At 35.7% G+C, this 13,769-nt stretch overlaps 1 protein-coding gene across 1 annotated transcript in view; it reads right to left on the minus strand.

Annotated features, from left to right (window-relative positions):
- Positions 1 to 5,438: 5,438 nt before the first annotated feature.
- Positions 5,439 to 13,769, minus strand: part of plppr1 (phospholipid phosphatase related 1) — a 49,089-nt gene continuing 40,758 nt past the window's right edge. The window contains exons 4-8 of the mRNA XM_043249935.1: positions 12,671 to 12,803; positions 9,820 to 10,070; positions 8,463 to 8,639; positions 7,576 to 7,707; positions 5,439 to 6,171 (exon numbers count right to left, since the gene is read on the minus strand). Of these exons, the coding sequence (XP_043105870.1) occupies positions 6,139 to 6,171; positions 7,576 to 7,707; positions 8,463 to 8,639; positions 9,820 to 10,070; positions 12,671 to 12,803 (726 nt within the window). The 3' untranslated portion in view covers positions 5,439 to 6,138. The remainder of the gene's footprint in view (positions 6,172 to 7,575; positions 7,708 to 8,462; positions 8,640 to 9,819; positions 10,071 to 12,670; positions 12,804 to 13,769) is intronic.

The raw sequence follows: 13,769 nt of genomic DNA on the forward strand, positions 1-13,769 counted from the left end.
TAAAGCAACTAGAATACTTTTTGGCCCGGGGAAAAAAAATTCAATGTTTAATCAACCATTGGTTTAATGAACCAGTCCAAAATTTCCGGCCCAAATTTTTGCATGTTGTAAAATAAATACAACCTGGCACGTTGTGTCAATCATGTTTAAGCACCGCCTCTGAGCTTTTTTCACGAAAAGGATAACCAAAAAAAACTAAAAACACATACAGAAAATTTCAGACTCGTTGTGCAAGAACCATTACGCACCTGTTTTGGAGAAAGGTTCATGAGAGGACCATGATGCATGTATGCCGATGCCTCCAAACCAGAGGTGGAAGAAAATGTATATGAAGTCATTATTTTTTGCAATTTTTTTCACCTCAAAAAGTATGCTCGATGCTTCATATCATTCCAAATGCTGAAGTGACGTCACATGGTCTACTTTACAAAGCTTTAGGTACCTTTCTGGGCCTTGAACGTGTACTGACCGTTTCTGTGTATGGGAGGATCAGAAAGTAAATCCAAAACATCTTAAAATATGTTCCAAAAATGAACGGGTTTGGAAAGATGAGGGTGAGCAATTAATGACATAAACTATCCCTTTAAGTATTAACAAAATGTTTCAATTAGCACAGTATTACATTCTGTTTGAAAACCTACAACCTTTTTGTTCTCTAAATAGGCAATGAGGCAATATCAAAACCTTTTCATATCGCTATTATTATTCACCCAGATCTCGTTCGGTTAAATGTTAGGGTGCTACAAAGAACAAACATAAGAGAACACAAGCAGGCCAGATATTTTCAGCAGATGTTAATTATCGCAGAGGCTGAATGGGAATCCTCTATAGGCAAAGTTAGCTCCTCTGTGGCATAGTTAAACCATCCTAACCCATCAGCTCACTGCTGCTTCAGTGCCCTGCTACATGAACTATCTGCATCTGAAGCCCTCGGGATGTTGATTACAGATATATGTCAAGTTTTCATTCTCTTTGTATAATAATGACTTGACTCGTGACTTGAATGGCTAAAGAGGCTGAAATCATGTTTTAAGTAGCACACACTCTGATTCATTGGTCCGACTGCGAGTCATTCAAACCCGAAGCGGCAAGCAACCCAACACTTTAACTCTCAAACCCACTGCACAGCTGGTATTAGGATTCGTTGCTGATGGGCAGTGATTTGTTTACTCCACATTTAATGCTATGTGCATTTGTCGTTTGCTGTGAAGGATTTTATTTGCCCATATAACTATAAAGAATTAAATTCCCAAGTTTCTCAAGTACCCCACGTGCATAGAGTTTCTCTGAGGAGCTACGTTTAGCAACGTTTGACACGGCAGGTCAAACCTGCACTGGATGGGTTCAATGAGTTTTCAAAGCATAACAATGGTCTTTAATTAAAGGGCATTTGTTTAAATGATGACAGTGACAAATCATAATTCAAGTTGAAAATGAGTTATGAGTTTTAGATTTTTAACAAATATTTGGATGAAGGATGGGCCAAAATGTCCCCAATCTGACAACCCTGTTTAAAAAAATAACAGCATATGCTGGTTAGGTGGGGTTTGAATCACGAATGCTGGTTTGAGCCGGGTCGAGCTGGTCCTTAACTGGTCGTGTGCTGTTCCTAAGCTGGTCCTGAACAGGAGCTAGTCGCTTAGGATCAACACATGGCCACCCAAGGACCAGCATCCAATCTTCAAAACCAACCAACCAGCATATGTTCAACAGGGAAAGCACTACATTTGGTACTAAAACCTGGCTGGCATTTGGTTACGTCTTCTGTGAAAGATGAAAGAGATTTTTGCCTGTTAGGTTACTTTTATAATTAAATGATAATAAAAATAAATACAAATAAAAATGGCTATTATAGTTATATATAATGGTTACTATAAAGCTTGGTACGTTAACCACACTAACCATAGTATTAATCACTGTATCACCATTGCACCGTTTGAAAGAATATCAACTGCACGCAAACTATATATGCTCTTCCACCAGCCGTGATACATTTTCTGTGCACATTTACGCTTTGAACAAAAATATTGTATCCTTGTTGCCCAGAACAGCATTCCTGTGTTTAGTGGATATTCTCTGCGGTGATTGCCGATAGACACAGAGAATATAAACACACATTGGTGTAAAAAAAATGTATCTCTGTACCTTTTAACCCTTTTTATGCACGTTTCGCCACAGTTTCCAAGAGAAACGTTAATTGAGTGGCGCTAAAATGCTAAATTAATGACTCAATTTGTGAACTCTGTATGAAAGCCAGACATGGACATATAAAGGTAGCTTTAAGCATCCAGAGGACACTTAATATGAAATATGCCACAAAACCATGTGAAAAACATCCCAGAGTTATGTATCTGCCATGAGACCAGGTTGCATAAAACTGTTCTATGAAACAACAAACTTTTTTTTACTGTGAAATGTCATGTTTCTCATCACCAGTGTAAGCTTCATGGTGAAAATCTGTACATATTCTCGTCAACGTAGTCCATAGTTACAACAAAAATGTATCTCGGGGACGTTTTCCCCCACTCTACCCAAAGTCTATTGAGATTCAGATTCAGATGTACTGTGTGAAAAATGCTACTTTTAGAAAAGAAAAGTCTACAGTCAGATATGGAAAAAAAGGAAAGAGAAAGCAGAAAGGAAGTTGAGGAACGAAGGCGAATCTGTAATATAAGGGAAAATAGGATGAGAGCTGCAAGATGTTAGCTGGATGCAATGAAAGGTTTAAAATACGGTCATAATGAAGTGACGAAAAAAAGGGTTTAAAAATTTACATTTTAAATGTTACTCATCACATATCAGTCGTTTTGAAATTTGTTGAATTTATTTTAACATGTTTGATAATATGTATTAATAGATACGTGCATTTCTGACATTACATGTCCACTGAAAGATTAATTTACAAATGAGACATTGCTCATGCCACAGTAAAACTCAAAATAGCTGCCTTGGAATAAACTATGCATTTCATAGCATTTGCTGCACTAAAATGAAGTTTTAGTGCAACAAATTAAAAGTGTAAGTAACCCACCTTCAAGTGGTACTCTTAAAAGTTAAAGTTGTACTCTTGAATGTTAAAAACCAGTTATTTAAGCAAAAGCTTAATACCATCTATAATTCTGGAACATTTTAATAATAATCCTATTATTGCTTGAAGGAAAATGACAGAGTGGTGTTAGACATAAAATCAGTAGTTGCTTGAAATAAGACTGCAATGCTTAAAGTTTAGCCAGTCTCAATCTTCTGAAACGTGCGTTTTATCTGTAATAACTACTGCGAATAATAATTCATGGTAGCAGGTAGTCTATGCAGACTCTAGAGTTACTCGGTTCATAGTTTTTTAAGAAACTTTTTTAAAACTTTGTATCTCAAGACAGTGATTTTTTTGGGGGAGTGTAGTATTGAATGGATTTTTCCAGCTCACTCATTTATTTTAAGCACAAAGGTCCAGAGAACCACACAATAAAAAGATTTGCTATAAAGCTTCTTAACAGATAAATTGATTCCAATGAAAGTTTTATTGCAAACTTTTCTTTATGCTTATGATGAAAATGGTTCCTAAACAATGTGTTAAACAGGTAATACTTATTTAAAGTGAATCATCTTTATTAGTTTATTTTGTGAAACTGAAGAAGAATATGTAATTTAATTTATTATAAAATAAAAAAATATATATATATATATATATATATATATATATATATATATATATATATATATTTTTTTTTTTTTTTTTTTCTGTGACTGACACCATTGATAGTGTACCGGTCAGCACCTGCCAAACGTTTTTAACGTTATGCACATTTTTTTGTTTTCCAGTGTACGGTTTCACAATTTTTTAAAAAAAAAAACAAATAGAACAATACTGACATGGTGCAGTACTAAAGCGTGAAATTAATATTTGATGCCAGATGGAGTAAAATTGTCATCCCATTTAAGCAAATAGGAATAGGTGTAATCTTTTACAATCCCTAATTAATCGGCTTTGATGAGATGTCGACTGGGGGAGGTAATTAAAAGACGGTATGATATCAGATGCTACCAATATGACTGAGGTCATCAGGTGGGCACCTGTTTTCCTTGATGTTTCATTGCTAAACCCACATCTCCAGAGGTCTCACCAGCGAGCCTTGCTTTTCTCATTTGAGACTTAAGTATAGTCTATTCTTTACAACCATAGCCAGTTCCAACTTCTCTATTTCCTCGGAATACCATTTGTTTATGTAGCCTACTGGTGGACACAAACCCTCTGCAAAACATTTTGACTGGGAAAACGTGTTTCCTACCCCTATTGTCTTTCTCCTCCGCGATATCCGTGCACTTAAACTTTTTTATGCTTGCCTCAATTGCATCTTCCTAAGGCACCGTCAGCTCTAGAACACATAAAGGTCTACGCGAGTTGAACCGCATTATCAAATCCAGTCTGAGCTTGGGTGGAAATAATTTCATGTGGGAAAACAAGTTTTCAATCCATATCGGCCTGCAATTTCCTATCTTGAACAGTCTGTTTCTCTTATTCTTGTTGAGCTGCTTGTGCCTTGCCCAGCTGATATAAAGTGTACTTTAGAGCCAGCTGTTGAGGGGAAGGACGTTTGAGCATCAGTTCACCGTTTTAGCAGTGAAACAGATTTAGCTGAAACTGCTTGTGAGCAGCTGCTAACCTGTGAGAAAAAAAGAGACTAAAAATTAATACCTATGTCTGCTGACAATATGATCTTAAGAAACAAAATGATTGGTGTGTGCAAGAAACAATTGTAAAGCATGTAAACTCGTGAATAATCTCTTTTTTTACATAAACAATGAGAAACCAACAAAATTGTAATTTTAGAAATTTTTATATCAGCAGCTTCTCTGTTTTTGTTCTGCGTGACTGTTGGAGGAACTAGAGCGGTCAACTACTTGGCAAAAAAACAGCATCATGGGACAATATATGGTGTTCGATTTCAAGTCAGAGCGGCTTTCCGGCTTTAATTGAAAAACTTGTAGATCTGTGCAGCTTTCAAACCCTTCCGGTTAACTGATTCACCAAAAAGAACTGGTTCAAATGAACGATTCATTGATTTAACCAGACCTGAGGCTGAGGCTCTATATTATTAATTTTACTGCAATGACAGATCACTTTCACTTCATGAGACCTCAGTATATTGTCAGAAACCATTGGTAGTAATTTTGTGTTGCTACTATATGCCTTTTTGATTTTTAAGTGACTGCAGCTCCTTTAAAAAATTTGTTCACTTTCCAAAATTTGCATCTGGATAAACCCTCATCTATTCAAAAGCGTCTGGTTAGCTCTTGCTGGTACGTTTCAAACACCGCCTCGCTTCTTTAACCAAAGGAGTGCTAATAAGAGTACCCTAAAAACATTGTGTCGTTAGATCATGGCGTAAACGACAATCGAATACCAATTTTTAAAAAAAAAATGAAAGTCACTCAAGTTATTGGACTCAGCTACAGACTATTTATTTGACAGACTACTCAGGAAAATATATTTAGCATTTCAAATGAAATGCAAACTTTAAAGAAAAAACAAAACACAAGTCGAGAATAACAGGTTATTCAAACAGTGTTGTGTATTTCATGCTGAGCACATGGCCATTCAAAGATGCCCGAGGAGAACCCGATACGACGACGCGTAACAATTCAACACGTTTTCTTTAAATCTTACACCAAAAAAATAGGTATACCAAAAACATTCCTGGAAAATCAGCAGGCAAAGTTGATCAAAATGCTTTATACAGATAACAAAAAGAATACAAAATGATCTTTTGTCCAAAAATGTACAGGAAAAAAATCTAAATAAAATCATTCTTTGTACAAATACCACATAACAACATCGATATTTGAATTACATTATATATAGACTGTATATATTTACTTTTTGTGATGTAAAACATGACGAAGGCAGAAATCTGGACATGAATTGAGCAGTGTCGACGTTATGAGGAAAAGCTACAGCACTCTCTTATACAAAATGTACAAAACAGCTGCTTCTAGGTACAACTAGTTACAACATAATACCGTCGTTTTCTTTTCTTTTACTTTTTTTTTTTTTTTTTACAGTATGCCACAGTACAAAAAAACTTTTTGTGCCTAGAAGTGTTGAGGTGAAGCGAACGTGACCCGGTGCTGCCCCCTTAGTCATGTGACTTCAGTCATGGACGCCGAATGGTTCTGAAAGAGAAACCAAATTGGATTCAGAGTCACGCCGCGCTGTTCCAGACGGTAATAAGCATTTGACCCGTCGCGTAAACGCTTATTACCCATCAGGCGCGTTCAACAAAAACACAAGAGAGCTGTGGAGCGGAACGTGTAATTTCACAACGCCAATTCCCGTTGAATCAACCGTTCGGATTATCGCGCTCGGCCAGATCGTGACGGAACACCTGATTTTTCCTCGTTTCCCTAAACGCACCGACTTAGCCACCGGGGTGTTAAGCTGGTGTCGGAAGCAAAGGAGAATTCCTCTGACCCACATCTGCTGCTCAGGCGCTCGAGGTATTTCACTGGCTGGCTGACAATAGAGACGTCTCACAAGATTTTCCCTGCTGTAAACAGTGTCGGAATGAATTTGTAAAAGCAGCATTGTATTTCCCCCGCTGTATAAGGTGATGAAATGCCTTTTTGGGGCATTTTGGAGAGAATAAATGGCGAACTGCAAAATCGAAGCCTTTGGGCTTTTTTTTTGTTTGTGTTTTTTTTTTACTCAGCGGCCAAATAAAAGGAACCACTGTAGGGACGGCTTAAAAGTTCGGATTGTGGCCACTTACAAAACGACAAAGCTAATTTCAGCCAAATAAGCATTGAAACTAATGCTGGGGTTACTAGTCTAGGTAAATACAATTCTCATTATTACAACAAAAAAAAAAATTAATTATTTTATTGTCAGTTACATTGAGTGTTTTCATGTACGGGATCCCTCTCAATTTTGCATCACGGTCAAGCTGCAAAACAAAACGGCTACAAAAACTAAGGATAAAACTAAAACTATTAAATAAATAAATACATACATAAAAATGTATTTAAATAAATATATTAACTAAATTTATTATAAAAACCCTTAAATTATACCTGACATTAGAATAAAAATATAACAAACTAATTAAAAATATAAATACAAATTATTATTTTATCATATAGTGGTTTTTGGAGTATTTTTTTTTTTTATGACAATGAAAAAACATTGTCACTTAACACAGCGGTTACTAACGTCAGTCTGCGTATGTTTAAAAAAAGAAACAAAAACTGCAAACAAAACATAATCATAACTCATCACGTGTGAACAACTCCTAGTCTATCTCAGACAAAGCAACTCTTTTGCGAAATGCACTGCTGTGGACTGAAAACCAGTGGTAGTAGAAAAGCATTCCACATGCTTGAAATGTAAATGACTTTATATTAAATGATTATTTATAGTGACTGGGGAAGTCATCACATTGCAGTTACCGAATATCAGTACGGCCTTGTTAAGTGTCGATACATTCAAACTAGTAAAACAGAAAGATCCATACGACGATATAGTAAGTAACAAAAACTAACACTGAGACAGAGCTGATTTGATGCAGAAGAGGACCCTACCTGTGCGCTGAGTGTCTCGAGAGGGCTTTCCACGCGGGGGAATGTCATCAAGGGAAGGCCGCGGTAATCCTCCTGCTTCTGTTTGGTAGGAGTGGAGTGAGTCCCTTTGAAGTTGTTCACTACACAGATTCCCTAACGTGAAAAAAAAAACACTTTTGAAGATTGCAATACACACAGTACCTACTAAGTCAAAAATATTTATTAAATTAGAAATTGCGGCACGATGCTTAAAAAAAATTTAAAAATCATGAAAATAATTATTAGTTAATTAAATAAAGTTAATTACTATCAATAATAACAATAATATAATTATTTTAATAAAAAATATCATGAACAAAAATATTTTCACTGCTTTATTATTAATAATAATAATATAAAATATGATAAAAAATACAATTGTTATTAAATAATAATATTAATAGTAGTAGTATTTTATTTTATTATTTTTGCTGAACCTTGTTTAGAAATGTTTGCTGTTATTTTTATATGAACTGCAAGGGTTTTTTTATTTTCAAATACAGTATAAACAGCACAATAATATTACTATTGAAAATAGTAAAAATAATATAATACTAATAATAATAATACTGTAATATATTTTAAAATGTATTTTATTTATATTTTTATCTGGTGGTAAAGCCATATATATATATATATATATATATATATATATATATATATGTGTATGTATGTATGTCTGCATGTAGTAGTGAACATTTGAAGTGGATCAAAAAAGTTCAGCAAAGTTGTCCAAAGTCTTGTTTTGGTTTTAGGACAACTGTGATGAAAGGTTTTGATCCACTTCAAATGTTGACCGCTGTATATTTTGTGCGTGAGAGTGTGTGTGTGCATGTATGTGTGTATTTGTGTAAAGCTGTGAAACTCACCAGAAACAGAGCTATTGAGCTTCCTAATATGAACCCAGCGATGACGTCTGAGCAGTGATTGCGGTATTCTGATACACGGTTCAATCCAGTCAGGAAAGCAGCGCACAGGATTCCCAGACAAAGTACAGGCTTGGCCAGACGACTGCTTTTCGTCTTGATGGTGCTCGTGATGTACATCTGAAACAGCCAAGCTACACGTACACACACACACACACACACACACACAAGCTCAGGAAACCATTTATTCAGTGGATTTATTGTGTAGCAGGTGACTGAGGAAATCAAGCTTAAATAAATACACGCCGCTTGCTCCACCTCAGGGAAATTATGGCCAATTATGGAGAATGGAATCGGAGTAAATAACCTCTTATTCCCAGGAAAGAGAGAGAAAGAGAGCTGATCTAAACTCACCTCAACCAAAGAAAAGACTTCAACGTTCAACATCACTAACCTGACATCAAACACACTGAAGATCTATTCAAAACCAGTGTCTGTCAAAATCTCAGAATTTTGTCCATTAACAACAAATACAATATATTGTATTTATACAATTTTTTTTTTTTTTTTTTTTGCCTTTTGCCTAAAAGATTTAATTGAATACTGCTGTCGGATACATGAAAAACATCAAACAATTATTTATTAAAAATGCTAATAATATTTAACTTCTTTAATGGGTATTTGATAGCATATTAGTTTGATTTTGGTATCTAAATTGAGATGAACACTTTTAAAACTAAATTAAACGAATATTCGTAACAACTTTGCATAAAAACTAACTTTTACAACCTATATATCTGATATAACTAGATTCACAATGTCATAGAAAGAACATGTTTGTCTAAATTGTTCCCGTAAAGAACCTTTAACATCAGAAAAACCTTTTTGTTTCGCAAAAGGTTCTTTGTGTGGACAACGAAGGTTCTTTATATTATTAAAAAAGTAAGAAAAAGATTTGTAGAAGGACCTTTTAAAGATATAGTTCACCCAAATAGGAAAATTCTGTCATCGTTTACTCACCCTCAAGTAATTCCAAACCTGAATTAATTTCTTGAAGTATATGGGAGTGAGTAAATGATTACAGATTTTTCAGTTTTAGGTCAACTATTCATAATAAGCATCTTTATTTTTAAGAGTGTATAAAAGTCGCTAAATTGAAACAGCAGGCCATTTTTCATGCATCCTTTGTCCAAACGGAACATGGACATGATTTCGGACCAATTATATAATTTCAAGATTAATTGCTGTAGACATGGTTGGGACAACTTTTGCGTAAAGCTAATATCTTTTCTAGATAAATAAAGCAATCAATTTAGAACTCAACACGAAACCATTTCAGACCCACGCTACAGTGCCTTACAGTAACGTAGACGGCGGAGTAGACACTGAGCGAAGCGTCTTTGGATGGGAAGGACCTCCTGGCTCTCTCCACCACCACCTGGTTCCCGGTGCAGATGTTTCCATTGGCGATGAACTGGTGGTTGAAGTGACAATCCATCCCGGTGTAATTTGGCTTGCAGACGCTCAGGAAATACGGCGCCAAATTGCCCGTCGCTACCTGGCCGGAGTTGACAAAGATGTCGGTGGCGAACAGGCCAAACGCGAAGACACCTGCGGCGAGAAACAACAGCAACAGAAAACTATTCATCTCGTTGCTCCCAATTAAGTTTCCAAAATCTAAGCAAATCAGACAAGGGCTTGGAGGACGCCTGTGAATACCAATGCTGTCTTGATGGAGCGATGTTATTTTTATCTTCAACCAGAAGTAATTACAAATGCCCACTAGAGCAAAAGCTACATTTGCATACATCATTTGGCACAAACAAAACTACTCTACTAAGCTGAGTATCTTATGCATGTAATTACGACGTCCTCTAGTTATGCCAACACTCTCCGATGGGCGTTTTCCAACTGATTTTGTAAAACACGATGGTAACCAACTACACCGTGAAGCTGCGCATATGTGAAGTTGATTACAATGCATGGCGTCTCTGAAAGTACGAAAGTTGAGCAACTGGAGAGACGAAAGATACTGTACTCTCTGGCCACAATTGCTCAAGAATGCAATCCGATGGTCCACATCGCCCCAATCCCAAGCCTCAGAGGACACCATTACCAGAGTCTCCACTACATTATGCATCACATCCAGCAAAGCAACGCTCCCAGTGTCTCTGATTTTATTTTACGTCGGGCTTTGAGTGGGCAGCACGGACGGGCGTACTGAAACCAACAACCTGTAAATATGAATGCATAAAAGAAACACTGCGAGGAAAAGTTTTATTGGAAAGTTGTGTTGATTGTTTCTGTCATTGTGTCTGTAGCAAACATTTAAAATTGATGAGTTGTGGAGGCAGTGCTGTGCGTTCGGTCTGTTGCTAATCAATAAAACAGCCACAGCTCAGCAGTTTTACTCGAAAACTTGCACTTTTAAAATCTCCAGGTAAATCATACCATCCTAACAAAGTCAAAGATTTATCGGATCTGTGGGGCACTTTTGAGAGCTCGCTAAAGTATTATTAGCAATATTTGCTTAGTACTTTTTTCTGTAGTAATAGCAGTAGTATTAATCCGTTAAACCATTAATAAATAATTTGCATTAGACAAATTGTGAAAATCTATATAAAATCTATAAGCACATTCACTTAGCCACTTCTATTATTTTACATATATACCACTGGTTATACATTCTAGAACTAATCCTTAACCCACACTCTATCAGAAATAATAATAATAATTATTTATTTTAATACATATTTTACAAATGAGGGTGTCCCACAGTTTTTTTTTCCAGATTTGACTTACTTCTGGACACAATTTTGTCCTCAAAATATAGTTAAGCACATTTTTATGTGCACTGATTTTTTTTAATAGCCCTTAAACAATACGTTTAGTTATTTTTTTAAGATTTATTAAGCAAACTGCAGACCAATGTTTTGTCAGAGAACAAGATCTTGTATATTTTTTTTCTCAGACATTTTACAGCAGTCATCCCATAAACACGTAGTAACAAATGTCTAATGTTTTCTTTGCATTTATTACAAAATGTATAAAATATAACATTTCTGTGTTGAGATTAACTGCACACAGTTTTATCACGATATTGAATCTTAGTTGTAAATAAGTGCTTAATACCTTTTTTTAATAAGATAGTTGAACATTTATATACAAGTTAAACATTTTACACAGATTTTTAGGCTAGAGGCCAGGGCCAGGCTAGAGCCTAAATTTGAGGCCCATGAGCAATTTATAAATCATTCTTAAATTTTAACAATGTGTTATTAAATATTGGAACTACCTGAGATTAATAAATGTTTAGAAGAATTTTTCATTGCCAATATATGTTAACTAGTGAATTAACTAAAACGAATAAAGCCATTAGGGCGAAGTTTTGCAGTACAGATTAAAATGTAGAATAAAAAAAAAATAGTATACAAATATCATAATTAGTATTTTTAATCTCTGTATTTTTAAGTGCCCACGTTAACAATGTTGTGCATATTCATTACCGTTATATATTGCATCAACCAATAACGGCGCATGGCTACATGCGTTACATTTAATTGTTTTTCTTCAAAAGATTATTGTACGCATTAATTGCCATGCTAAATAATTAATACGATTCCTTTGCTTTGCTGAGCCAGTAGCAAAAAGGCCTGCGAACAGCACAATCAAATAACGCTCTCCACAGGAAGTGAGGAAATAATTGCAGCTTCAGGAAGAGAAATGCTGCATGAATCAATTATGCTAAGTATTTTTAGATATTTAATATGTAAACGTGTCCAATATTACTTCCAGACATTATTTTCCCAGCACTACCGACCCCAAAATGACTGGCAACGTGTTCGATTTGTATGATATGTAACGGATGGTAGTGACGGGAAAAGAAAAATAACTAACATGCACAGAAGATAAACTCTCTCCTGCTATTTGTAACTCATTTTGTCATGTTTTCTGTACGTTTTTTTTCCTGTGTTTTTGCTATGTCATAGGACACAGTGCAATTTTTAGTTGTCCAAACTATTTTTATTCTGCCCATACATAAGTACACACACACAAACACACACACACACACACACACAAGTACGCATTACCTCACTAAGCTCCCGTGATATAAGTTTTAGCCACTGAAAAATCCCCATCGGAACCGAAGGATACCGAGCTGCAGTGTTAATAATACAAAGCAAAGTTAGCAATAAAAAGCAAAGACTCACCAATAAACCTAATGATTCTGCGGATGAGAGGGTTTAGGTAGCAGCACTCGCCCGTCACAATGGTTTTCTCCTGGGCTAGGAGAGCTTCTCTAGTGGACTTCATGATATACATGGAGATCTCACCGACAAATATCTGCAGACACAACAAAAAAAAATCATTTAATGCATCCTAATGCCTAACATTTCTGATCTTTTGCTCAGCATTGCCTTGATTTGGACTATATTCCTCATTTAAGCCCTTATGTTACGGTGTCATCAAACCTGGCCTAACTTGCTTCGGTTTTCGATCTAAACGCAATATAGTCCAGTTTATCTGTATGCAAATGACTTCCGTTATGATGTCACCTGTCAAACCAGAAGTGCCTCACACTCCGGTTCATCAGGAACAGGCGTTAATATGCAAAAGCGCCAATTAATATGTTAATGAGCTCTTGGGTTTTGAAGTCTGACGTGAATTATTGTGGGATCGCGTGCCGTGAATGTGAGCTCTTTCTATAGCTTCCATAACGCCTCTGTTTCACGAGCAAAATCAGGTTTTCAAGTCTTTTTTGTGGCGTGAAATTGAGTGAACCTCTAATGATGGGTTCACTATGCCCTTGCGTTGTTTGGAGTAAACCAACTGCAGCTAAACACAGTGTTTCGCGCTAATGGTATCAATAACGACAAATACAATAACGAAATTCATATTTCGACTCCTGGCGCAAGGCGTAAATATTCAAATTTATTTTCAAAGACGTAAACATCGAAAGTCATAAATACTTTTAGAAATCATTTATTTACCCATATATTGCTCCAAATCTATATTTAGAGTTTGCAAAGCTCTCTCTCTCTCTCTTTTCTTTTCTTTTATAGCCAATGGATTGATTTTGTTTATGCATATATCATCCATCAATGTTAAATCTAAACACGAATATAAGATAATTGATCATTTAAAACTTAAATATGGGATTGTTCCTCACACACACTAATGCCTATACAACATTTATTTATTGCAACGTATAGTATAAAATTAGGCTCGTCTTTTTTTTTAACAGCATCAGTCACATTTTGCACATGTACGTGTCTCCAGCGAAACAGAAAACAGTCGCGAAACATAACT

Source organism: Puntigrus tetrazona, chromosome 10, assembly GCF_018831695.1.
Source record: "Puntigrus tetrazona isolate hp1 chromosome 10, ASM1883169v1, whole genome shotgun sequence".
NCBI lineage: Eukaryota > Metazoa > Chordata > Actinopteri > Cypriniformes > Cyprinidae > Puntigrus > Puntigrus tetrazona.